We start from the raw sequence: 27,048 nt of genomic DNA, 5'->3' as shown, positions 1-27,048 counted from the left end.
GAAGACGTTCACTCTTATAGTAAACAATATTTTCTATATGACTTCCCAATCATAAGTAGTAGCTACTGACATTAAGTGTCAAATTTTATGTCAACCGCATAATAAGTTACAGATGAAATATTTATAACTATTGTTTAAATCCATTAAATTAATGGACTATTTGCACAATAATATGACTAAAAAAAAAATAAAAATATATAGGTACAGTAAAGCATAACATTTTTTTTTATGGACCTAGCTAGGTGACGTTATTTTTAGCTTAGCTTAAGCTTTAGGCTTATATTGTCTTAAATACATGTAAACAGACGTGTTATTTCTAGATATCTATTCTTTGATATATATATATATTCAACAGGTGTATTTAACAAAACAATCTTCAAACACTCAAGATGTCCTATATTTCCTGACGTTATAGTTGCAGCTTTAAAAACGTACTTACAAATTACTCTAATTAAAAAAACTAATTATAATTTATAATTCATGAATTTTCAAATAATAAACTTGACTTATGTTATGATAAAGAATACTCTTTTATTAATAAAATGTTTGAAAATTAAATAACTATCATAGAAAATAATCAAGTATAAGAATAAAAATAAAATCAATAAAAACATTAAAAAAACAGATTACAGCACATTTCAGTTCTTACAGCGATAATTTCAATTTGACTCATAATTCAACTGTTCAAATAAGACAAAAAAGTTTTTGGAGTGAAGTTGGTGTACATTTTCTACCCTTAGTAAACACATAAGTTCATAAAGTTTTCGATAAAATCGTAAATGAAATTATTGTTTTAATATTTTACAGAGAATGTAAGTAAAATATTTCTGTAGTGCAAATCAAAATTGCATTCCCTTTTTTAAGGCATATAACAACGATCGTTTCATCATTATTATCTAAAGTTTACCGAAAATTAATTAAAATATTTATGCATACCGACTGACAGTTATAATAAAGAATGGATATTTCTTAGTCTGTCCTCTGTAGTTACCAATAATAACTTTGGAAATATATTACACCGATTCATTTTAGCAAATGCATTGCCTTAATTAACTATGAAGACAATGCATTCAGAATTAAAGACTTATATACTCAGGGTACATATTATATAATATGATATTATATCTGACCTGAGTCACAACATATTATGGCAGTAAATCTATTACCTAGTTGTTATTCTATGTGAAGAAAATAATCTATAGGTTATATCTACAATGTATTTGATTCTGAGTGAAACGATGAATGTATTGATTTTACATTGTTGTATTTTTTTTTTTTTAATTTTTAATTTTTAAATTTTTTTTTTTTTTTGTGTTTGTCATCACCTTTTAGGACAGTAAAAATGCTTGGATTTTCTTCAACAGTACCTTTTATCATAGGAAAGTGAATCTAGTTGTTACTTTGGGTCAAAAGTAAAAATTTTCTTATAGTTTTCAAAAGCGCCGTGAAAAACAAAAGAAAAATTAAGGAAAAACGGAAATTTTTACGTAAAATTGATTTTCATGAAAATCGATTTTGGTTTTTGGTGTAACTCTAAAACAAATTACTGTAGATACATTAAATTTTCACTGGTTGTTTAAACTTTTACTTTCTATACACCATACAATTTTGAAAATATTTTGACTTATTTTGAGCTCTTTACGGACATTTTCCGTTTCCATTTTTATTAGTTTTTTTCTATGAATGTGAATAAAATTTCATTTGTTGGTTAAAAAAGCTTAAAAATGTAATATAAGGATCCTAGTATATTGTTTCAATGGCAGATGAAAACAATTAAAAATCCATAGTCACATTTTTTTTTATAAGCATCTAAAATTCAAATATTGACAAAATACGTAAAAATGACGTAAATTTGCAAATTATTATGAGTTAGAAATTCATAAAAATTTTCTTTTTAAATCTAAGATTTGATAATGTAATACAAGATTCCTCATAATATTGTCTACCTTTATCAAAAAAAAAAAATGTCTACAAGAAAGTCAAATTAAATTTTTATGAGTGTTTGAAATTCATATTTTTACAACATTTGATATTCGCTAGATTTCTCATGTGACGATTTTTTTATTTTATTGTAATTAAAAAACGAATGACTTTGGATACTTGAAAATTTCACTGAATGTTTATACTAGCATTTTATATACATGATACATTTTTTTTTAATAATTTGACTCTTTTTGAGCTTATAACGGACATTGTCAGTTTTCAATTTTTTTAGTTTTTTTTTTCTATAAATATCAATAAAGTTTTATCTGTTGGGCCAAAAAGTGTAAACATTTAATACAAGGCTCCTAATATATTGTTACAATAGCAGTTGAAAAACATTAAAAATACATAGGCACAATTTTTTTTTATAAGCGTTTAAAGATCGAATTTTTACAAAATTTATCAAATTTAAAATTGAATAATTATTTTGTAAATAAAAATTCACAAAATGTTCAACTTTTATATCTAAGGATTGAAAATTTAAAACAAGATTCCACCTAAGTAGTTAATTCTGTTACCAAAAAATCTGAAAAATAAATAAGCACAGTTTCTATTTATAGTCATTTCAAATTTTTCAAATTTGGACAAAATCACATATCAAAAAACCTAGAGTAACTATTTTAGTTATTTTGTTATGATTGTATAATATTATTCGTGGGTACTTGAAACTTCTAAAGTATACTATTATATATCTATGATAGTATCACGGTTTGTTGTTGTTGTATAACGCGTTAAAAGTACCTAATAAATATTGTGATATGATTAATTTGTAATTTATTATAGGTACCTATAATAGGTCAATGTTTTTTTTTTTAATACCATAGATATACTTAAGTATATAATATGTCTTATACCTAGACTGACATACCTTCTCCGCTCAGAATCGTTTTTCTTATACAGTGATATTATATCATTGAATTCAAATTTAATACCATCCATTATACAGTGACCCACTTGTAACCTACTGTACAGCAGAGCGACATCCACTTACCCACCTTTTTTTTAGTTTAGTCCGTTAAGATTTTGTATATGGAAATGTGTTCTCCAAAAATCATAAAAAGCCTAAATTTCCAAATGTCATGTTTTGAGTTGTCAAACAACTAACATCTAACAGTAATTCCTTTTAACTATCCTTAAATTAGCTTACAACCGATTAATTTACGAAAATTTCACTATTATATATAACTATTACTAATAAACCAGAATTCATTGAATTAAAATATGGTAAAATAACTCATTTGAATAGGAACAGAACTTTTGATATACATACGCTGTGTAAGACAAGACATAAGAGGATTATTTAAAGTGGTTCCTCCAAAGTACTTCTTAGTGATAATGTCTTCAACTCGATAAAAATATTTAACCAGTTTTATAATTAATTAGTACCATTAAATAATTGCTACTTAACCTAGGTTAATATAATATATACACTTGAAATCCCCAATGTAACGTATAGATATACTGAAAAGTATTTAAAGTTTTAAGTTATAAACACTATTCCATAAATAATAATATAATATATAATCTTATTAATACTTATTACATATGAGTAAATCAAATTAACGTATTCGTTTTAAAATATTTTGATTAAAAAATAAAATTCTGTGCATATTTTATACCGGAAGTAAAATTTCCTATTATACATGTTTCAAATAGGTAACAAATTTTCTTATATTTCAGTAATACAAATCCCGTGCCTCGCTCTATTTTAATAACTATACTTGAACATAAAATTTAACTATTGCACGAATTGTATAATGCATCGATAAATTACTATTATACTATGGTATAGGTATAATTTTATGAAGTATTTTGGAATTTGTTTTTTTAATTTTATTCAGAAAATAACACGAAAACATATTTTTTATTATCTAGAATTTTATCAGTATGTTATTATTTCAACTTACATTATACATGCAAGATAAAATAGACAGTAAACAGCATGTTTCTTACTGTAGTCAATTCTAAAAATATTTTGAAACAAAACTGTTTTTATATTGATTTGTATAACGCTTTTTAAGGTCTTATTCGAATTTTTTATTTTACTCTTTATGATTTCATAAAAGTTGTATTTTATGTATAGTTTCCAATGTATTTCTCACATGCTGTTACGAAGCAATATTTACTAAAACTTTTTTACATTAAATAAAATATCACGTGTGCCTATAGGTAAAAAGCTATTGAAACAAAAATCAATCAAAGCTTAACCGTGCAACTTTTAGAATTTTTATATTAATAGTGATATTAAAAATATGTTATTACGTAAAGAATATGATATACATTCAGTAGGGTACTTTCTATTGGGAATATAAATATTTCTGTCACACAAATCGTATATGATTTACCAATTAATACTAAGATAGATATATCTTAATAGTTAGATATACCTTATACAATATGTATTTTTAAATAAAATTATTCAAATCCTCTCAGAAAAATGTAAAATTGGCATAACACATTGCAATATCCACTATTATATGGGATTGTATCTAGTATTGACAACAGTCAACAATATTAGAAAATATACTTAATATGATAATTTTTTTACACATTATGCATTTTGATTAAAATACATTGGTTTTAAAAAATAAAAATAATAAAACACATAATATTATCCTATTATTAAGCTATGGGTAATTTATTTTAAGATATTTTTTTTAAATATTGTCACAATAGTACATTATTAATTGAGAACAAATTGGAATTAATGTGAGAATAATTCTAAACATTAATTCAGATTCTATTTGAATAATTGCTGTACGTTCAACGTTGTTAATAATAATTATTAAATGTATTATACATAACTCTGAGTAAAACCGACATCTTATTGTGACATACTTGACTTTTTAAAAGGGGAAGAGTAAAAATAAATTTTTAATATTCACAGACTCCGTTAAAACCACATATTGTATTTTTTAATTTACCGGCAGGTGCTCATAAATTGTAACGATAACTTTAAATATAAAAATATTTTAACACACAATATTTTATAAGATACTCATATTATCAAAATTAATTAAAATGCAATTTTAAAAAATTATCTCCTATCCATCTATATATAGTTGACACCTAATGAAGTACGATTAAATTAATCCCAATAATAAAAATTGTTTTCCTACTTTGCATTTTTTAATATTTGTTCAACGATATTTAACATCGTAATAATATTTTCATCCAACTAATTAATACTTTTTTAATTTTATTGATGATTTATATTATGTAACTAGTTGTAGGTACCCATAAAATATTGTAGTTACTGATTTTAATTTAGTTGGAAATATTATAAACATTATCTACTTTAGAGTTTAAATATATCGTATTGAAATAGTCCATTCGTATTATCGGAAAATATTTTATTGTCATGTTTTGAAACGTTAAAACAAATTGATTTTAATTATTGATATCATACGTCTAGTGACTATACTCGTATTCAAGAAATTTAAAAACCTTTCACTGTACACATTAATACCACCAAAAACTTTAAAAAAAATACTTACTAGTGTACTACACAACAATACTACATATAAATTGCCTCAGAATAGTGTCCAAATACAATTAACTATAATTTATAATTTGTTTTAAAAGTATAATAATTTAAGTTAAAATATTGGCTTGTTTTGAATCGAGTATCATATAATATCTCTTTAGTTTGAAAGCTAAATATATAAAATCAATTTTAACAAATTAAAGACCTATTAATGTAGGTACCTACGTGCATTAGCTAAAATTAACCTTCTATAAAACTCTTATCATAAAACACATATGAATCAATGAACATAATTATAAAATGAGAATAATTCATGAAAAACAGAATTGTTCCAGTACATTTACACAATGTTTATGGCCCCTCCAAGTTTTTAATATACTTTGAATGGCTTAGAAAGTTTCTTGTTTGTTGTTATTTAGACTAATATCACAATTTAACATTTCAGATTACTATAAGGCGCCGAACATCAGTTTGTTCAACTCGATAGCATTAAAATAAATTGTTTCATGTATTTTACTAGGGGCTCTGCCCCATGCTCGTTTTCCTCATCAACACCCCTCATTCAATCTTTTTTTTTTGCAAGCTATGAGCATATAACTACAATATAAAAATCTGAATGAAAAATAAAACAAACATTATAAATTAATACCATTTATCAGCATTTATACAATTTTGGTTTTTCAAACGCTAAGTGTCAAGTACTGCGTAGCCGTAATTTTCACTTGACCAACAATTCTCATGGATGAAATACCACCACCCGGAATCTATATCAGTATTCTGAGAATTAAAAGAATCGTGTGTAAATTATTAATAAATTATTATAAAATATTTTGTCTAAAAAAATGTATTCAATTCGCACACTCTTCATCTGATCTCTGAAGCCTCTTTCTTCAGGAAATTTCAGGAAATAACTCAAATATTGGTTGCCATGGTAATTATTTAACGAAATTATTGGTTACTGGTTAGTAAGCTGTATGTTATTTATAATAATATGTGCTATACAGTAAAAAAAAATGATTAGATAAATCACACTTTGTTGAGTAATGCTCTAACAGTGGCTGATCCAGGGCTTAATTTTAGGAGGGGCATGGGGGGTGGCAAACGTACAAAAAGTTCCAAAATTGGTTAAACAAAGTGTAAGACAAAGGAAAACTACGTTGATTGGGTTGATTGGTTGGGGGGGGGGGGGGAATGCCCCTTTGCCCTCCCACTGGATCCGCCACTGTGCTCTATTTGGGCAAGGTTGATTGTATACTTATATACGTATATAAACTAGAAATAAAAATTATTGTAATATAATATCAACATAAATAATTAATTTAAAATGTTTTTGTTATTATGTTACAATAGGTACATAATGCCTTATAATTTGAAAATGGTCTAACGTTAGAAAATATACTTAAATTATAGTGAACACAGAGGAAGCGAATTTTAATAGGACTAAATAATTAGCAGTAACAACTACAGTTTATTTGTTTGTTGTATTTTGTTTAAGTTATGTACATAATTACATAAATACATGATAGTTATCAAAATATTATGTAGGTAGGAACGTAATATCAATGAAAAGAAAATCTTAGAGGAAATATACTTTTATTGTAAAACTAATTCAACTTTCATACGTCTTCTCAAGAAAAACATTTTAAAATAATATGAAATACATTAATATCAGTTTTTTTTAAATTTAATAATAGTCATAACTTCCTATCATAACGATAATTTTAATTATGCCAAGTATGCTATTTAATTTATATTATTGTATACTCCAGCTTCAAGTAAAAAAAAAAATTGGGGAAGGCGCTCTGGCTCTGCTGTGTAGTAGGTGAATGTGTCAAATTTTAATTCAATGATAATTTTTTGTATCCTAAAGCAATTTTAAAAAGTGACGATAGACACACAAAACAAATTGAATAAAGGAATACGAAGACTTTTTTCTTACATTATGATTTATACTCCGTCAAGAGTTGCTTAAATATAATACTAAAGACATTTCAAAATTAATTTAAGTAATTTTATATATTAAAAATTTATACTTAAATATATGGACACTTCTAAACCACGTAATAATTGTGGTAACACCATGTGATTGTGAGTCTATAATATTTCTAAGCAGTCATTATTTTTTAGAATATTATATTAAAATATTGTAAAAATGTAGCATGGTGTTTAAATAATCAATTATAAGTGATTAATTTATGGAAAACCTGGTCTCAGCTGATTATAATATAGAATTAAATTAACAATAATCCTCCCCAAAAAAGTAATTACTCATTGTTGCCAAACAATGGTACAGACATGGAACTATATGGGACAAACCCAATGCATATATATATATATATTAGTTTATTGCTGTATAAGCTTTAAGAATGAAAAGTTCGGTCTTCTTAATTCCCAATGGTAGAAATAAAGTACATTTAACCTAAAACACTGTCATCCATTGTTATGATTAGAAATGTAGAAACTCAAAACATGACTACCGAGTCTTTCCTAATTAAGCTAAAGGACGTTGGTTGTGTAATTTGAAAGGTATATCTTGTTCTCAAAATTAGGGATTGTGAAACAATTTTGTTAAACTCAAAATTATTCATCCATTCTACTGTGGTCTACAGAAAAAAAAAATAACTCAACGATATTCCTATTTCCCTTTTTAGATTTTGGGCGGAGCGATGAATACATTGTGCTTATTTTTATTTTTATTTCTAATACTATGTCTATTTTTAAAGTTTTTTTTTTCGTTTTGATTCAATAAAATGTTTTTTTTAAGTAAAAAGCGTGAAAATTAATTAATACAGGGTTCCTCATAAGTGTTTCTTATACTTATTTAAAAATATTAATATTACATAATTAGAATTTTTTTCTAAATTCTGTAAAAATGTAGATATTGACAAAAGTCAAAGTAACGAAAATGTACACATTATAATGTAGTTAAAAATAAACAACATTTTTAATTTTAATACTTGAGGTTGAAAATTTAATAAAAAATTCCCTAAATTGTTCATACTGGAATTAAAAAGCGTGAATAATGAAGATACATGTTTTTTATAGAAGGATTTTAGTTATTTAGTTGCTTTTCAATAAAAATCGTAGTGATTTTTTATAAGCTACCTATGACATTATTAAAACATTTAGGCTAATTAACTATTAATTATACTACGGGTCTACGTCATCATATAATATATACACAATATTTACGAGATTGTTGGAAAAAATAAATCCAACCAGTAATATCAATAATGGAAAAATAAATAACTAATACCTTGGTGTATAAATTAGTATAATATATCCTTATGAACCATCTCCGCACAAAATCGACATTTTCGTTTTCAGGATTTATAATTTAATTTAAATTTAGCACATCCATTACAGTGACCAATTCAATAATGACGTACACGCAATATAGCTACTAAAAACAGCAAAGCGACTCTCCTGGTTTTCTTAAAAATAGATTTTATAATTTCATTAAAAACAAAATAATTAAAAAGTTCAACTTTCTTAAAACACTTTTATTGAAAACCTCACTGAAATACTAACAAGCATAGCTTATAGCATTGTTGTAATTAAATTTAAATACTATATTGATCTAAATTCTAAACCGTAACATGATTTTTACTATATTATAATTGACAACAGAATAATTACAATTATAACGAGCATAGAAATCCACCTCAGGGTTGACTATTAATTAAACGTATTATATAATATGATTCCAAAATCTCACTCTGAGTGAATTCTCATTGAGATTACGTAGGTACCTGTAATTAAACCATAAGTTTTTAACGTATATAACTGAAATAATGATGCACAAAAAAAACCAATAGTTACATTCAGGAGTGGGGATTATATTTTAGAATGATATAGTTTATTATTCCACGTTTGATGATGAAAATTCATACCACGATATCATTACAAAATATTTAAGTTAAAAGTTATAAGTTGATAAAATACCATAGATTAATAAGCTTAAACTGTCATTTCATTATGTCAAAGGGAATTAAAATTTTTGATAATTAACCAGTCACGCACACTTTTCAGAATTAGATAGGTAGGTACTAAAAAATAGGCTTAGCCATAAAGGCTAAATTTTAACTTTTGAACTTTTGAAATATAAATAAAACGTTAAAATATAATTTTATGACTACAATTTATGTTGAAAAAAAACATTGCTAAAATGGTTATTTTATTTATATATTTTACATTCAATATAATCATAATGTTACATATGTATGTATTTACATATTTATTGCATATTATATAGTTGTTGCTCTTTTTCTTTCTTCTCTGTTTAAATAGATAAACCTACATGCATTTATTGTATAAATATATATATTTGTTGCTTATTTTGTCTTTCCTCTTCTCGGTTCAAATATTCAATACTAGTTGACACAGGAATCCATTGGTATTACTAGATTTTTATGATTATGCGATCAGTATATCATTAAGTAGGCAATCTACCTGCTGTAGATCACGGACCATGCGTGATTCGTAAGTAAGTGTATAACTTAAATCTAAAATATCAAAAAATGCAAAAAAATGGTCCACCAAAACCGAGGTTTGGACCCGATAAACTCTGTACTAAAATACACAAGCTTATCGCATAAATAATAATTTAAATAATTATTAAAATAATAATAATAATCTCAATCCATGTTTGAGAACTTCTCCGGGTTGAACCTCTTATTTAACTTGTTTCGTGACCAAATGTAACCTATCTCCTTCCTTGAGATCTAATCTATCTCTGTACCAAATTTCATCGCAATCAAATAAATGGTTTAGGAATGTATAAAGGAGACAGTCAGTCACAAACATTTTTCGTCTTTTATAGTTTTATATATATATGTAATATATATAAAGATATAGATTTGTAATATGATGTATAATCTCTTGTAAAACTTTAATAACTATAACTTACTGTAGATACTCTTGACCCCTTTGGGGCATTTAAACTTTAAATAAACAAAAAAATAAATAAAGATATTTATAAAGTAATAAGCTAATAGACATATTATCACGACATGCCACTGAAAATTATAAGCGGACTAGTTCGGGAATATACGATCGAATAATTAATGGATTTCATAAAATTCGCATAATATTTAGATAATATAAATAATGGTTCGTGAACGTTATATAAAAATTTTACACAACTTTGGTTCCTACTTTGCTCAAAAGTGCAACTTTAAAGACTTATTTTTTAATTATTATTAAAAACAAAATGTACGTTTGAAAAATATACATAAAAGATAAAGTATGATTTATCATATATGTGTACACTAGCTGGAATCTAATCGTAAAATATTCAAAACCCTGAGTATATAATATTATAAGACGTAGAAAAGTTAATTTAATTCAAATTATTAGACGCATCAAGAATATGGTTGATAAATCTACAAAAGTTAAAAATGAAGTATCGTTTTGGAGAACCATTGAATAGTTTTGTACCTTTTGCAAATAATTATGTTATAGTATGTATATATTTGTCGACAACACTTGCCAGACCAATCATTAATTTATTATTATTATTATTTTTTTTTTTTTTTTTTGAAGCACAAAATGTACTAAAATTGTTCGAAAATAAAAAAATATGGTTTAAATCAATGGGTACATTAAATAAAGCAAAAATATATTTTTTGACAAGATTGATGATCGCGATTTAGTTAAACAACGAAAAACTTTATTTTTCCGCTTGCATAGCCAAAAACTTAATATATTTTAAACCCTGTCAGTCGACCAGAAACAACCAAAGTAAGTACTATGTATTAATTTAATAATTTATAAAATCAAAATGTTTTTTTTTTTTTTTAATTCCAAAAATATATTTGTCACACTAATATAATATTCATATTGTGCTTCAAACAGTATAACGTATTGAAAGTACAACAGTATTATACAAGTTTCTTTTCAGAAAATACTTTATGTTTCTAACTTGTTTTAATGAATTAATATTTCATATATGACAAAACTTTACATATTGCATAATATTTGTATTATGTATTTAAAATTCTAATATATTAGAATGTTGCTCCTTTGGATTGTATTATAAAAAAAAATGTTATACGTACTTAGACGAAAACGGATGTGCAAATTACTTGGGTAAGTACTTCTTTATTGAACCAGGTATAACAATTTAAAAATCAATGGCTGTAGATTTTAGTGATTTGACTATTACCAACATTAGCTTCCGGAAATTATTTCAAAATGTAATTTGTCTTTGAGAATTAAAAACCAATATGTGCCAACCGCTGTCAATTAAAAACTAATTGCAACTTTCAACTGTTTTCTAATGGTGATTCTATTTATTATATTATAAATATGTTCTTTTTAAATATTTTTTTAAAAAATGTAATTACATTTATTTTTAAAAATGTTGACTTTATCACTAATATAGTAGGTTCCTTTCTCGTATTAGTTGACATCAGTATATAATTTATTAACATCTTTGTAAATTTACAAAAAATAATATAAACTTATACAAATATATACATAATACGTGTAGAACTTCTGAACTTCAAGAATCAGAACATGATTGTTTTGTATTGAATAAATTACAATCTTGAAAAAATAATTATAGCAACAAAATACCATTGGCTCTATATTAAGTTGCCCAGTTCCAATGTAATTTTGCACACAAAAATACGCTCTACGATAATAATGATACTGTTCTGTAGAATTAACCAAATTTGATCATTTTTTTTTAAACTAATAGAGGGTAATATTCTACATGCCGCATTGAACTCCGTTTTTCAATATTTTAATCTGAAACTTTATAATATATTGTCTTCAAAAATAACACAATAATTTGTAAGCATTTTTATAAATTATATTATACCATTATTAGAAATAAAATGAAAAACCGGAGTTTGATGCGGTCTATAGGAAGTCTTCTTCTTTCAGATAAAAAAAAATAGTTATCAAAATCCAACAATTCCACAAGGCCTGAGATTTATTCCAGTTAAGTAATTTTTTCGTATAATACACTCTATCAACTCCTCCTAAAAGAGGTATTGAGTAGTAGATTAGTGGAAATTATTATAGTTAGGGTGCAAACTAAAATATAAAATATAATTTTAAAATTTTTTAGAATTGCAGACAATTTTAATAACTGGCCCTGGGCCCTTTAACATATTTGTAATAATGGACAATAAATTATTTTGTTGGGCGTATTTTTTACAATTGAACCGAAAAATAATTAAACACACTAAAATTCGATATAGATATTATCCTAGAGTACAGTTATTGATACATATTATGCATTAAATTATTTTTCAATGGGTAAAAACGTTCGTAATAATATGCATGTTTTTATTGAAATTATATGACTAATATCTTAATTCGTTATTTTCAAATATGTACTTCATAATAATAAAAATGTACCTACATTCAACATTAGTGACAAGGTTGAGTAAGTGGGCTTAAATTAATAATTATTAACTGAAAAATATTGAAAAAAATCTCACTCACCACTGTTAGTGTGTAAATCAAATGCTGCCAGTGGGCCATCGGTAGATGAACAGTTTCCATTCCTGCTATCGATTAGTATTTTCCATCCAGGCAACGATCCTTTGGGTTGAGCTATTGCTTGTGCAGCCAAGTCTACGGATGGCAATATGGCACCCAACGTCTCGTCGTTCTTACTGGATGTCTCCAATGGTGCTATGACAGCAAACCGCACCACGCCAGGTACTGCAGTGGACGTCACACACTCGGCAAAGACCACCGCGCCCACCAACACCCATAGCAATGCACCCATATTTGCGTGAATATTTTTCTCGTCAGTGGCAGATGGCCGCACACCAACGTGGTATCTGCATTATAGACTACAGATTGATGACCAACAGACCATCGAGATCTTAATTAATCCATCAACGTCTGGAAAATAATAAAACGTAATTTTTAGTACAAGTCTTATTGGAAATCTTATTGCCATGCATGTATATATCATATTATATTATCTAAAAATATGTATATTTAAACCTGATTATATGGAAACTATTTTTTAAGCATTTAAGAATGTCAAATGTTTCAATCAATAGTTTTTTAATAATTTAAAATTTAAAACAATTATAGAATAGAATAATATGATCAATGCTGCACGTACAAATTTAAAGTACGACCAATGATTAAACATTAATCATAAAATATGAAACAATTTTATCTGTGATCTATGGTATTGTTTTTTTTATTGCACAAATTGATTTAAAATTATTAATTTGTATACTTTTGTTTATCATTAAGATTTTTGTTTGATCGTTAAAATAACTAAGTTCAGTTAGTAAAAAAAAAAAATAAATACAAAACCGATAATATTAGTACGGTTATTTTATTATTAATTATGCTTTACTTAATACATTTTTATTAAATTCAGTTGGTTTGTACCCTAAACATATTCTGTACCTACGTAAATTCATAATTATGCAACAGTACATAATACTGACACGGGAAAACTTGTATGATAATGTTTATTGTATTTGAATTAATTTTAACTATAGATTTTTACTGAAATCGCCTATTTAAAACGCCTTTTAACTAAGTACATGGCGTTCTCGTAACAGCAATTACTAAGTTACGTAGTTACGAAACAAAATGTTCACACGGTACCAAAAATTTATCTTAAATTATGTCATATATGAAGAAAAAAGGTAACATAATACCAGTTTTCGTACTTCATTAGTTTTAATAATTAAAGATTAAAATAGGTATGTATATAATATATTTATAAAAATGAATGTTTACGTTTGTATGGAGCTTATAATATAGACTTGAAAACTACTCAACCAATTCGCACCAAATGTTGCATAGATATTCTTTGAGACTCGTGGAGTGTTCATAGTTTCGTTGTTCAACTCTATAAGGTGGACGTAGGGTGGCTCACGCATGAATTTCGTTTTGGTTGACGAAAATTGAATATTTTTTTTCTTTACAAATAGGGTTGCCATTGGTTACAGAAATAAAAGAGACTAATATATTATAATCCACTAACTGATCCGACCCCTGATCCGACTGACGTTCACCGTGCCAATAGAATAGTTATCATCTTGCTAGTTTGAGAATAAATTGAGATTGTTTTCTGATATTGAATTTCTTATCACACACACAGTTTGGTATCGGTGTCGTACTTCTTCTTTTATTCGTTTGAGTATTATATAATTGGAAAAACAGATATTTTATACATTATGTTTTGAGTATATAAGCAGATAAGCTACAAACAAACATACATTGTCATTTGATGTACATTTGAATAACAAACAATAATTAACTATTGTTTTCTTTAATTATATGTATAAATTGGTTAAGTTACTGGATTTTATATTTTGTATTAATCGATTTAAAACGGACATTTTTTTTTTAAATTTATTTTATTTTATTGAACAGATGGTGTGGCACCATTGGTGTATTCCTATTTTTTTTAATTTACCTCTCTTGAGGGCAAAATATTATTATGTTAAAACAAATTATTTTTTCGTGCAACTCTACTCGAAAATACGTTTCCAATAATGTATCTATTTTTCCCTTACTGTGTTTATAGACGGAGTAATTGGTACGACAAATTAGTACTTGCGTATTAATACATATTATCTAGATTTTTAATTTTTTCACGAAAGAAGTTGGCTTATAAAGGTAATATGTACATATTGCTATATTGCGTTGATACAGAAAAAGACTGCGAGTGTACACCGAGTAAAAAGTAAATTTGGTTCCCCGACAATATATTATGTAATATTTAGGATTATTCTCCTCACGAAACGTTTCTTTTTTTTTTAAGATGAAGAAGAGGGTAGGTTCAGGTTAAAATTATGTTTAATAAAAATGTCAACGTATAAAAACTAATATAAAAACCTGGTCAGAATTAAAATGGTTTCATATGAGAAGCTGAGTGACAATGTAAAGAACGAGTTAAACAAAATTCTAAATAAGGTATGAAAAATAAAACGTTGCGTCATTTTCAAGCCATGCCACTCCTTCCTACATTTTAGGAAAACGTGCCCTTTCTTATCTCGATAAATTTAATTCTGAAGCTTGAGAAAAGTAGGTAGGTAGTAGTCTAGAAAAGAAAAGAAAGAATATCAAGCTTTTCAAATAAGCATTACACCGAACCATAATATATAATATAATGACGAATGTAGGTACAGATTTTTTTATGAGAAAAGTGCATATTATCATGAAAAGTATTGAGAAGTTAATTAAATAATATTTTCAAACACATCCGAAATTCATTCACACAGCTTTGATGACAAAGTAATAATGGCTATGTATCACATTACTACTAACGAGAGTCGATAATTTTATTTCGAATATAGCCTCATAATAACATACTCGAAAATCACAACTTTCATTTTCAGGAAAACGATTTTGTTTCAATTTTCTACCAAAACCATAAGTTTAAATTAAATACTTAATTATATTTTTAAAGTAAAATTATTTCACAATAATTATAACTAATTGTTAAATTATTTTTTTATAACTTGACTGTACATTATAAGTCTAACATTTTACTCTTTAGTAAAAATTAACATATATATTATTACCAGTTATATATATAAAAAATAATACAGACATTTTATAATATGGTACCTACTAATTTTTCTATAAAAAAAAACATAGAAACTCTGATAAATTAAACTTATTTTCTCGGTAATATATTTACAATGATAATATGTGTGCAGACACAATCTAGATGTTCTGGTTTTTGTCGAATAGGAAGTTTATGGAAAGTTCATAACTTTAGAATTTAAAAACATTCAATGGATTATAAGGTATCCAATTTACACATGTATTATAGAGTTCCGCATCAGTAGCACGCTGTACTAGGTATATAGCAATAACTAAAGGAGCTTATTATAAAGAATAAACATACAACGCTTATGGAATGAAAAAATTTATTTTTTTGCAATATTGTAAGATTATACATTTTTATATTGCTTTTATTTAGACATAAATATTTTATTTTTTCGTAATGCATAATACTATAGTATTTCATATACTTGTGTATATTTAGTAACGCTGAGAAGTGAAAATATTTTTTACAAGATGAAAAATGGAATAAATTACTAAAAAACCGACTATCATACAAATTCTAACCCTATCATACCAATAATTATCAACGAACCTCAAGCTAACACTTGCAAAATTGAATAAAATAATGCCGATTTTTTTTTCATTAAAGATTCTCTGTCAGAGGTACCTATGTAATACTAATTGCAAATAAAATTGTTATTAAAAATTTAAAACAAAGACGATCTATATTATAATTATAGTTCAATGATATAGGCTCACATAAATAAAAACAAATCAATAAACTTTTACCCAAGTGAATTATTTGAGAAGATTAATACATAAAATGCATAAATCATTAGGTGCTGGCAGAGAGTATACTGACACAAATATAGGTCATTGAACGATCCCTGTACAACCATTGTGGATGGACAATGACGAGTGCCCGAGAGTATACCTACAGTTGTTATTAGACCACTCTCGCACACGCTGCAGGGATGATTATGGACCACTACCACCACCACTACTATAAATTGTTTGACGGGAATGACTCCTTTGGTCCTACACCGCTCATCGTTGGACGTCGGTAAAAAGGGCCCCATTACTTGAGTACCTAACTACATGCTCCACCGCAGTATTCGCGTACGACAGCCATATTTTACCGACAAGACAAAATCAAGTGTTTAATCATTTTTTCTAACGCATCGAGTGGCTCAGTGCATTGCGTCTGACATTTGCACTTATCAGCTACACTTTTCTAGAGTTAGTGACATCCAGATTCCCGATATACATATACCTAATATAGTGAGTGTACCTATATACACAGTATTTATGTGAAAGGGCGAACAGGACATCTGTTAGGTAATGTCCGCAAATGCTTTAATTTATATTTATCATTCACATATTATTATAGGAGCATTCATAGTTCATGACCTCGGAATGCCCCAAACATCTGAACTCTGATTTAAGCTAAGAATCAGTGTAAATTGTAAAGTTTAGTGGCTTACACGTTAAGTTTACAGTTAACAATATATATATTTTTTGTGTCTGATACTGGGGTCTGGAGTACTCTTTTATTGCTGGTTTTTACGTTATTACTATAGAGTAGAGATCCTAAAAATACCAAAGTACGTAAAATTTAAGCTTAAAAACTGAAATAATAAATTAATGGTGATCCGTAGATAACCATGTAGAGGGAATTTATCCTTCTGATGAATAAATATACGAACTTAAATATTTACATTTATTATGATTATTTTTTTAAGTTCTATAAAAATTGTTTTTTGACGACTTATTAGTTTATCATATATTTTAAAATATATGATTTGACAATTTGGTATAGTAAATAATTAAAACAGATAATCCCAAAATATTACATATGTCTGAAATGTTGACAATTTTTTTTTTTAATTTCTGAGTATTATAGTTATAATTAATACTTTGATATTACACTGTTATAATTCAAAATATGACTTAAAATATACCTAAAAAGTAAGCTAATAAAGTAAAAAAAAAAAATTCATATTTATAATATCAACTATTAACCTATCTACGTCAAACTAAAATATAAATAAAACATGTTTTTAACAAATAAAACTACCTATACCATGTTTAATTATCATAAACCATTTATACACAGATCTTCTCAAAACTATATTTACGAATATTTAAAATTCAAAAAGTAATCAAAAAACCAAATTAAGTTAACGTATTCTAAACGACTATTTAAGTTTATGGTCATGGTAAATTCTTTTATTTTTGATTTGAAACCATTTATACAAATAATAAAATCGTTATTTAAAGTTTAATAAGCTATATAGGTAATATAAAACTCGTTTTACTGTTAATATTATACCAAATTTATAATAAAATTGATAGTAAAAAATTCTCTTATGCCTAAATAAATAATTTAAAACGAAAAACTATTTATTTAATAAAGTAATTTTAATATAATGATGCAGCTCCTATACAATATATTGTATATTAAATATTTTGTATTCGAGCATTAAACCAATAAACCTGGACAAATTGAAATGATGCCATTAAAAAATATTTTTAAAAACCCTTTTAATGGGTACATAATACAGATTAATGTATTTATTAAAGATCGCTAAACTAAACAACTCGATAATCTGTATTTTTAATATATTCAAATGGTCGATACCTTCGACCTAAATGACCTAAAACTTGATAAATTATTGTAGTTCATTACGACCGCGGTAGCATACAATCAAATAAAATGCTTAAATCCTTTATCAGGTCTCCGACTTATATTTTTGTTATTTTTCATAATTGTTTTATAATGATCGGATAATACTTTTATCAAATATTATCATTATCCTTTATACTGAGAAAATATAAACCAATTGTACGAGATCTCTGCTAGGGTCACGATGTCTACTTGAACCCATAATTTACAAGCCCGTTATCTTTTTATAATGTTTGACAATTTTGTTACGTTTTTTTAATAAAAAGTACATTTTACAATAGGTACGTCTTCATTTAAATTAAAACCCTGTCAAAAACGTGCAATTACAATATTTCTAACATTTAAAATTCAATTTGAGGTGAATTATCTGTTTTAATATTATACAACAATATTAATTGTTTTGTATATAATATTATATACCTATGTAAATAATACGATTTATAGTTATTTTTGTATGAATTACAAATAATAATACAAAAATAATCATAAAATTATATAATATCAAGTACAGATTCATTTGCGTATCAATTTATTTCTGAATTTAATTCAAAATATTATTACGTAACAAAACGCGACGTTGAACAATTATTATCCTTAGCTGTATTAGGTTCATATTATTTATGGGATAATATAATCAATATTTTCGAATTTTTTTTTATCAAATATTATATAATAATATATTATCAAAACGTAAGTAGTGTTATGATAAGTGTGGAAATACCTGATGAGAAAGACATATTATAAGCCAGTCATTTTTCATAGTGGTAGAATACAGAAAGATATAACTCAAAGAACGTGGGTTCTCTTCAGCGCCAAAAAACAAATCATTGCGTCTTATAAACTTATATGTGTATATTAATATTATTTAAATTTTTTATCACAACCCGTTGCATCAGCTTAGAAGATAAATCAGTCATTGATGGCTGTATAACGAGACATTTAACTACTCTTATACTTTCTGTGTTAGCCGTTAAGGTTGATGGTTAATAACGCATGGACAATAGATGAAATTCACACGTCAACGTGACAGAGTTTCTGACAAATAATAATGTTTGGAGCAATGAAACTCATGTAAGTGGCGAGGCAATGAAATATTTTGCACATTAATATTCAAGTATCACGTAATCGAAACATTTTAATAGAGTTTTTGTACATTAAAAACACCTAACTGATAATCTCAACGAATAAATTAAGACCTACCTATAACCCTCCGTAAAAAAAAAAAACTGAATAATAAGAATATTGTAAAAAATCTGTAACTTTAATGTTATAGGTACGCCTAGATAATCTAAAATATTAAGGATTACAATAATACCATACCTACCTGATAAAATAATTATAAACGTATGACAAAATAAAAAATGCACTTTATTATTATTAACATAATATTATATAACGTAGAAATAATATATGTTAAAAATTAAATCTAAAATAATAAGTTATTGAAGAATCAAATACCTACTTTATGAAATGGGAGAGGGGTAAATTTATTTGGGGAGTTAAACGTCTGTGATTCCAATTTAAAATTTTAATTAATTAATATTATAAAATATTATATTGCATAATTATTTTATTGTTTGGTTATTTATATTATAACAACAATACAAAAAAACTTTATTAATTTAGGTAGGTAGGTATATAACAATAAACATTTAATAATGCATGAAAAACAAAGAAAAATTGTTTAAAACAAACTGAAGTCGATCAACGCATTAACCTCCGCTCTATAAAAAAAAAAAAATTGTATGCATTCAACTATGTGAGATGATTCTACCTATATATACCTAATTGTTTAAAGTCTACTTAATAATACCTATAAAAAAAACTAAAATGTAGATATTGTTAAAAATAATTTTTAATAATGGCCCTAATTGTATATTTGTATGTGTATTAATTTTGACGTAAATATAAATATATAATTAATTATTGATAGAGTAAAACGGTCGTTAATTAATTGGGTAAAATTTACTTAAGTTTGAAATCATAGTTTTGTGATATTTTGGACGAGCGCTAAATAGAATAGAAAAAAAATATCGAGGTAACCTACATTACAGTATAGTATAGTAATATACTCGAATGGTAACTGGTAAGTGAATATAAATCTAAACAGTGGTAGTCTCGAGAATAAATGTATACAATAAATAAACAGAGATACGAAAAATGCAAGATAATTTGAATGATAACACAAGATATAAATGTGAATAAAGAAGTGGGATCACATTTCTCAAATACATTAAATAAGTGATTTAAAAAAAGTAGGATAAGTTGTAAATAATTACCTTTGTAAACTATTGAATAAATATTGATCGGTTTTAACTTTAAAGATTTTTTTTAGAAACCGTATTAGTTATATCACGAAATTAAACGAATTCAAAATATTAAGACATCTATTTTTATAATTATTTGTCCATACCCCGAACTGCTTTAAAACGTATATTATATTGTACTATAATACACATAGGTAGGTATTATATAACTAGGTACTTAACACTAAATTTTACAACTAAAATCAAAAATAAGTTATATACGAATCGAATTCGTTAATTTTATAAAAGTTTATGAATATTTAAACAAGATATTGGTTAAAATAATTATGGAGCTTAGTAAACCAAGTATGTACATATCACAGTATAAATAATAATATGTGCCGCTGGAGCATTTGAGTGATTCACAACTACAATGGTACTTATATCACCTATGTACGTATTCACCGTTAGAACTATTATTTATAAAATAAAGTATAAAACATTAATAATTAAGTACTAAGCGTAATTTAAATATTAGTTTATTGCAAAGACGGTAGGTATAATATTATGTGTTTTATATTATTAGGTATACGATATCAATAAATAATTAAAATTAATTTATTATTCCAAAAAATATTTGTTTTACATATTGTTTTATTTTCACTGGCTAAAATAAAAACTATTTGATGATCAAATAATATAATATCGGTCATTGGAATGCGTTGATCAATTTGAGTTAAATTAGGCTGCGAAAATAGCTGTCATGATAAATGTATTTACCTAAGATGATTACATAATACATAAATTAATTATGTATAGCATTTATAATTGTATTCTTATTACCTACTGTTATAGTTACTAAAGCATTTTAAATAATTATTTTATGTATTTTACTTTATTATGCTAGATGTTTACACCATACCGACAAAATAAAGACAAAACAGCATAAATTCAATTTTTGTAAATTTGGCGACAAATAAGAAACTGCAACTTTCTGTTTACATCGAACAAAGAAAATAGTTGCTATTTTCTAAGCAAAATGTTTATGTATTCTTTTTTATTTTCCGTTCACACTACACAGACAAAACGAAAATACAAATCGTGATATTATCAGTTGTTAATTTATTGTCAGTATTAATTTGTCAGATATCGCAACACTCGTTTAACCAAATAGACTCGTGTTGCCGGAAACAGAAACACTTTGATATTTTCTGCTTTTGAACGGACTCGAAAATGTCACCAGAAACACGAACATTGTGTCACCACATTGATTTGGTCGCTGAAATATTTCCATTTTGTCTTCGATTTGTCTCAATTTTTTCGAGAGATAGACAGTTGATATTTATTGTCGGCTTGTTGCCTAGAATCCGGTACTTACGTGTAGTAAATCAATGTGAAACGTATTATTAAAATATACATTTTGAATAATAGGTACCTATATATGCTATGTTCACGATTTGTAGTAATATTGTACAGCAATAATAAGAATTAACTTATTCCATTCCTATATAATATTATTATACCATTATTAACAAAATATTCTCAAAACCAAGGAAAAATTACCTGCTCATCCAAATAACTAAGAAAGAATCTGAGGTTCATATTTCATATTTCCTACTGAATTTAGTAACATATGTATTTGATAATATCAGTGCTGTATTAAAACCATTTGAGTATAATTACATATAAAATAGGTCCATCCAAAATATAAGACAAACATGTCATAGTACATCATGATATTGTTCTTTTATAAAGCCACTTTAAAATTAAGTTAATGTTGCAACATGAGTTATTACATAGGTGCATTTAATTTTAATAAGTATACCTATGCTACAGTAAAAATGTCAATAAAATCCCAATTTCGTTAGTATCAAAATTAATAATAAACCATAACGAAAATACGACGATATCAAACTTACACAGACAATAATATATTTTTCATATAAATGAAAAATAAAATATAAACATTTTAAAAATCAAAATAAACCCATAAAATATCGTAACGATTTATACAATAAAAACAAAACATATTTTGAGGTTCATTAAATAAACAATAGGGAGTACAATCATTTTCATAACAATAATAATCACAGACTCTTTCGAGTTTAGTAAAACGGGTTCAAATAAACAAAAGTAATATAATAATAAAAATATTAATGAAAAAAAAAAAATTTAATTACTTAGATAAAATAAACTAGAAGTATAATAGGTAACTTATAGTTAGTTCGGACAAAAAATTGTAATAATTCTTTTTAATTAATTTGTCAACTAAAATTTTCACCAATAAAATGGTAAAAAAATCTTCAAATAATTCAAATTATTAATAAACATTTAATACTCGTTTATAGATAAACTTATATTTTTTTCTCCTCAATTTTTGTCATATTAATTTACTTACAATTTAAACGGATTATATTTATACCTACTATTGTTATAACAATTCCCTAAAACTAACATCGATTTAGTGCTCCACTACTACACATTTTCATATTAACTATCTAATACCTAATTTATATTGTGAAGATGTATGTCGTTTATTTTAAAACTAATCGTATAAATTGATGAAATGTGCATATGTTTTTCATAAACTACTATTTAATTTAATTAAAACTTAATATTTATCTTATGTATCAATATTAATTAATTTTTGGCCAACAAGTTATCAAGAATAAAAAAACCGTTATAATTTAAAGAAACACGAGACATATTTCCAATTGAGAATTTATTTATAAATATATGAACTTTGAAAATTCCTACGAAACAAGTAAAACAAAATGTATTTTTGGAGATGTAAAACAATAGTCTATACCAGTGGTTTTCAAACTTTTATTAAACACGACACACCGTGCTTCTCAAAAAAATTTCACGGCACAGTGACTTTGTTTTTGCACTAAATAATTAGATGAACAAAATTGTTTTGAATTATAATTATTAAATTATATAAGTACATTTAATTAGAAATTTGTGCTTGATGGGCTAACAATTTTTATTAATTATATTTTTATGAAAATACAATACATTGACGCTGAACCTAAATTTATTATAGCTTATGGTAACACATAATAATATAAAATATTTAAATATGTCTAAATGTACACCTAATTATCAAAAAATGTATAGTAAATGATTGTAAATAATATTTGATATTGAAAATAACTTACTGAAATATTGTACTTTAAACATGCGTTTATTATTTAGGGTACTAATATACTGTTTTAAATACTTGCTAAAAAGTACTTGTTTCAGGTGATTTATAACAAAAACATCCGCAATTGGTTTGTTTTCATTATGAAAAATATATATTATGTGATGAATCCATAGACCGTATACGGAGCATAACAGGTTGGCGGGGTTGGTTGGAGCGATCACAGCCATCACCATAGCAGTATTGTCATTTCAAACAACATAAAATATTAAACATATTTATACAATGTATTAACAAAACGCAAAATTAAAAATGCATATTATCATTGATTATAAATACTAGTATTTATAATCAATGATATTATTCAATAAATGAATATAATATTATTCATTCAGAAACAATATAATTTTTGTGTATTATTTATCAATCCATTATCATAGAATAATTGTTAAAACTCAATAACCGGTCGCCCAACCTGAAATTCTATTGCGCAGTAATTGAATAATAGTCGAATAGCGCACTCACGTGGGCTAGCTGGAACTAAACCCATACTCCGTCTATTAGTATAAGGTCTTTGAACGAATCATAAAAATGTATACATGGTATAAATAATATAATATATACCTGGTTATAAAATATAAACGATATCAATGAAAAACCACAGATTATATGAAATATAATATAATATCATATAATCTGTGGAAAAACATTGATTTATATGATTAAGTGATTTACTTATTATCAGGGGTGGACTGGCCAGGTGTGCTAGTGTGCCGTAGTACACCGGGCCGGTTTAAATGTGTGGGCCGGGCAGCCGGGGCATTTGAAATTTTGAACATTTGACGATATTACTAATACATTTCTTTAAATTTATTTTTAAATACGAAACAGTAAAAATTAAAAAACACTGATATTAGTTGGTACCTACAATGCTACAATAATTTCATAGTCGAACCATAAGTTTATAATAATAATAATTGTACCTATGAGCATATTATTAGGTATGTTGTACCTATAGTGTATTATAATTCTTTAAGCAACAATTTTAAAAATCAGTTTTATCCAGAAAAATGGTTAAACACTTTATCTGATTTGGTTGGTACATCGACCGCCAGAAAGTGATTGCTAAACTACAATTATTGAACCATTTGCAAATATTTATAAAATATTTTAGATTTGTTGAAAAATAGAACAGATGACATTTATATAAAGTTTATAGGTAATGACTATAATAATTAATAACGCGATGATTCTGAAATTGATGAAGATGATTTTGGTTTAATAAGAGTATGAATTGTGACAGTAAAATAAATGATAAAAACAATAGTGAACTAACATAAAAATATCAAAAGGATTATATACATTTATGATTCTTATAAAATGTATAATATTATAACCTATTGGCTATTGTCTATTTATAATTTATACCCGAAAAAGTAGGTATTCATAAAGAAGCTGTTATAAAGGGGTTTGGGCCGTTTAGTTTTATAGAATACTGGGCTGTTTACCTCCCAGTCCACCCCTGCTTATTATTACAAAATATTGTTATACATAATAATATATGAAATAGGCTATCAGGTTTATACCATATAATTAAATTACATTAAAACTGTACTATGCTGCAAGCGCAGTATAGGTGAGTTGATTCTCGAGACCTACTTTATGTATTAGTTGATTCCCGGGTCATTAAGATGTTCAGTGTTTTAAATTTTTACCAAATAACTAAATTTTTTTAATAATATTTTTTTACCTAATCATTACATTTTATAATTATATTTTTTTTTATTTTTTTACTAATAATTTTAAAATATGAAAAAACTAAAAAAACAACATCTTTGAGAAATTTATCAACCAACCTCTTCGTGGTGTTTCTTGGGTTACGCTAATAATCTGATTATTTGACTAAATATTGAAAAAAAAAATAAAATGACCAGCGGGAGTCAACTCGTACACACCTTTTGATGATCCGGGAATCAAATCGTACGTTCTTCTTAATGACCCGGGAATCAGCTCAACGGTATCAGTGCAGATAAACAGGCACCTGGGAATCAACTCTTACGCAGCCGCTGCAAGTAGGTACCTAAATAGGTAATTATCGGAATAAAATATTGATATAGGTACCCTTATCATGTGACAAAGATGGTCAGAACTTGTATCGGAATTTAAAGAGTTAATTTTTTAGATCACGAATTAATTACGGTTTCGTGATATTAATATTTCATGCCAACAACAATCTGACCGGCATTAATATCTCAACAAAAGATTTACTCTACTAAAAAGCCCTTTAAATCCCTTTTGTAACCGAACAAAGTCGGGAGTCGTATAACTATAGGTACACGCACTATTACATCAGAAACCGGAAACCACATTCTACCGGATGCACTTAGAAGTAATATTATAATCACAAACAATGCATAATATTGAAATATCCTTAAACTTGTACTTATAATTCAAATTAAATATAATCAACATTAGATTAATATGAATGTTAGCTTATCGTTGAGTGTCGACGGTATTTTTAAATCGAATGGTATAGGTATGTTAATCATTTTGAGTAATTTTATACATTTATATAATAAAAAATTATACAGTAGTCACTCGATAATTCCAAATTCAGGGGACCAATTTAAAAATTCGATTTATAGAGGTTTTCGATTTACCAAGTGTTCGAATAATCGAGGGAAAACAAATTAATTTGAATTAAAGTAAGGTGAAAAATTGTATGTATATATTACATTTATTTTGACATTCATTGATCATACATACATAGGCAAAGTACGATAACATTTATTAACTACGATAATATTTAACCACCGTCGTTATTAGTTTCATTACGAGTACGTCAAATAGATTGTACATAATCTTTATATGTACATACATATTAACTTACATATAATCTCGTTTAAGGGGATTCGATACTGTGATTTTCTGTTTTTGTTTAATACGCGCGTGACATAGTAGATTAGATGTGTTTTTTGCCAAACATACC

General features: G+C 26.0%; 2 protein-coding genes across 3 annotated transcripts in view; one reads left to right on the top strand and one right to left on the bottom strand.

Annotated features, from left to right (window-relative positions):
* Positions 1-27,048, top strand: part of LOC100159027 — a 302,306-nt gene that overhangs the window by 126,447 nt on the left and 148,811 nt on the right. The window lies entirely within an intron of this gene.
* LOC100575680 (atrial natriuretic peptide receptor 1) overlaps positions 1-27,048 on the bottom strand; it is a 93,768-nt gene that overhangs the window by 5,188 nt on the left and 61,532 nt on the right. Inside the window, exon 2 of one of the 2 annotated variants that reach the window (XM_029487353.1) lies at positions 12,929-13,336. In XM_029487353.1, the coding sequence (XP_029343213.1) occupies positions 12,929-13,217 (289 nt within the window). In that variant the 5' untranslated portion in view covers positions 13,218-13,336. Of the gene's footprint in view, positions 1-12,928; positions 13,337-27,048 lie in introns of those variants that run through there. The other variant, XM_029487352.1, reaches the window with a different exon arrangement.

This window comes from Acyrthosiphon pisum, chromosome A1 (genome assembly GCF_005508785.2).
Source record: "Acyrthosiphon pisum isolate AL4f chromosome A1, pea_aphid_22Mar2018_4r6ur, whole genome shotgun sequence".
Lineage (NCBI taxonomy): Eukaryota > Metazoa > Arthropoda > Insecta > Hemiptera > Aphididae > Acyrthosiphon > Acyrthosiphon pisum.
Note: the sequence above shows the minus strand (reverse complement) of the source record. Positions and strands in the feature narration are given on the sequence as shown.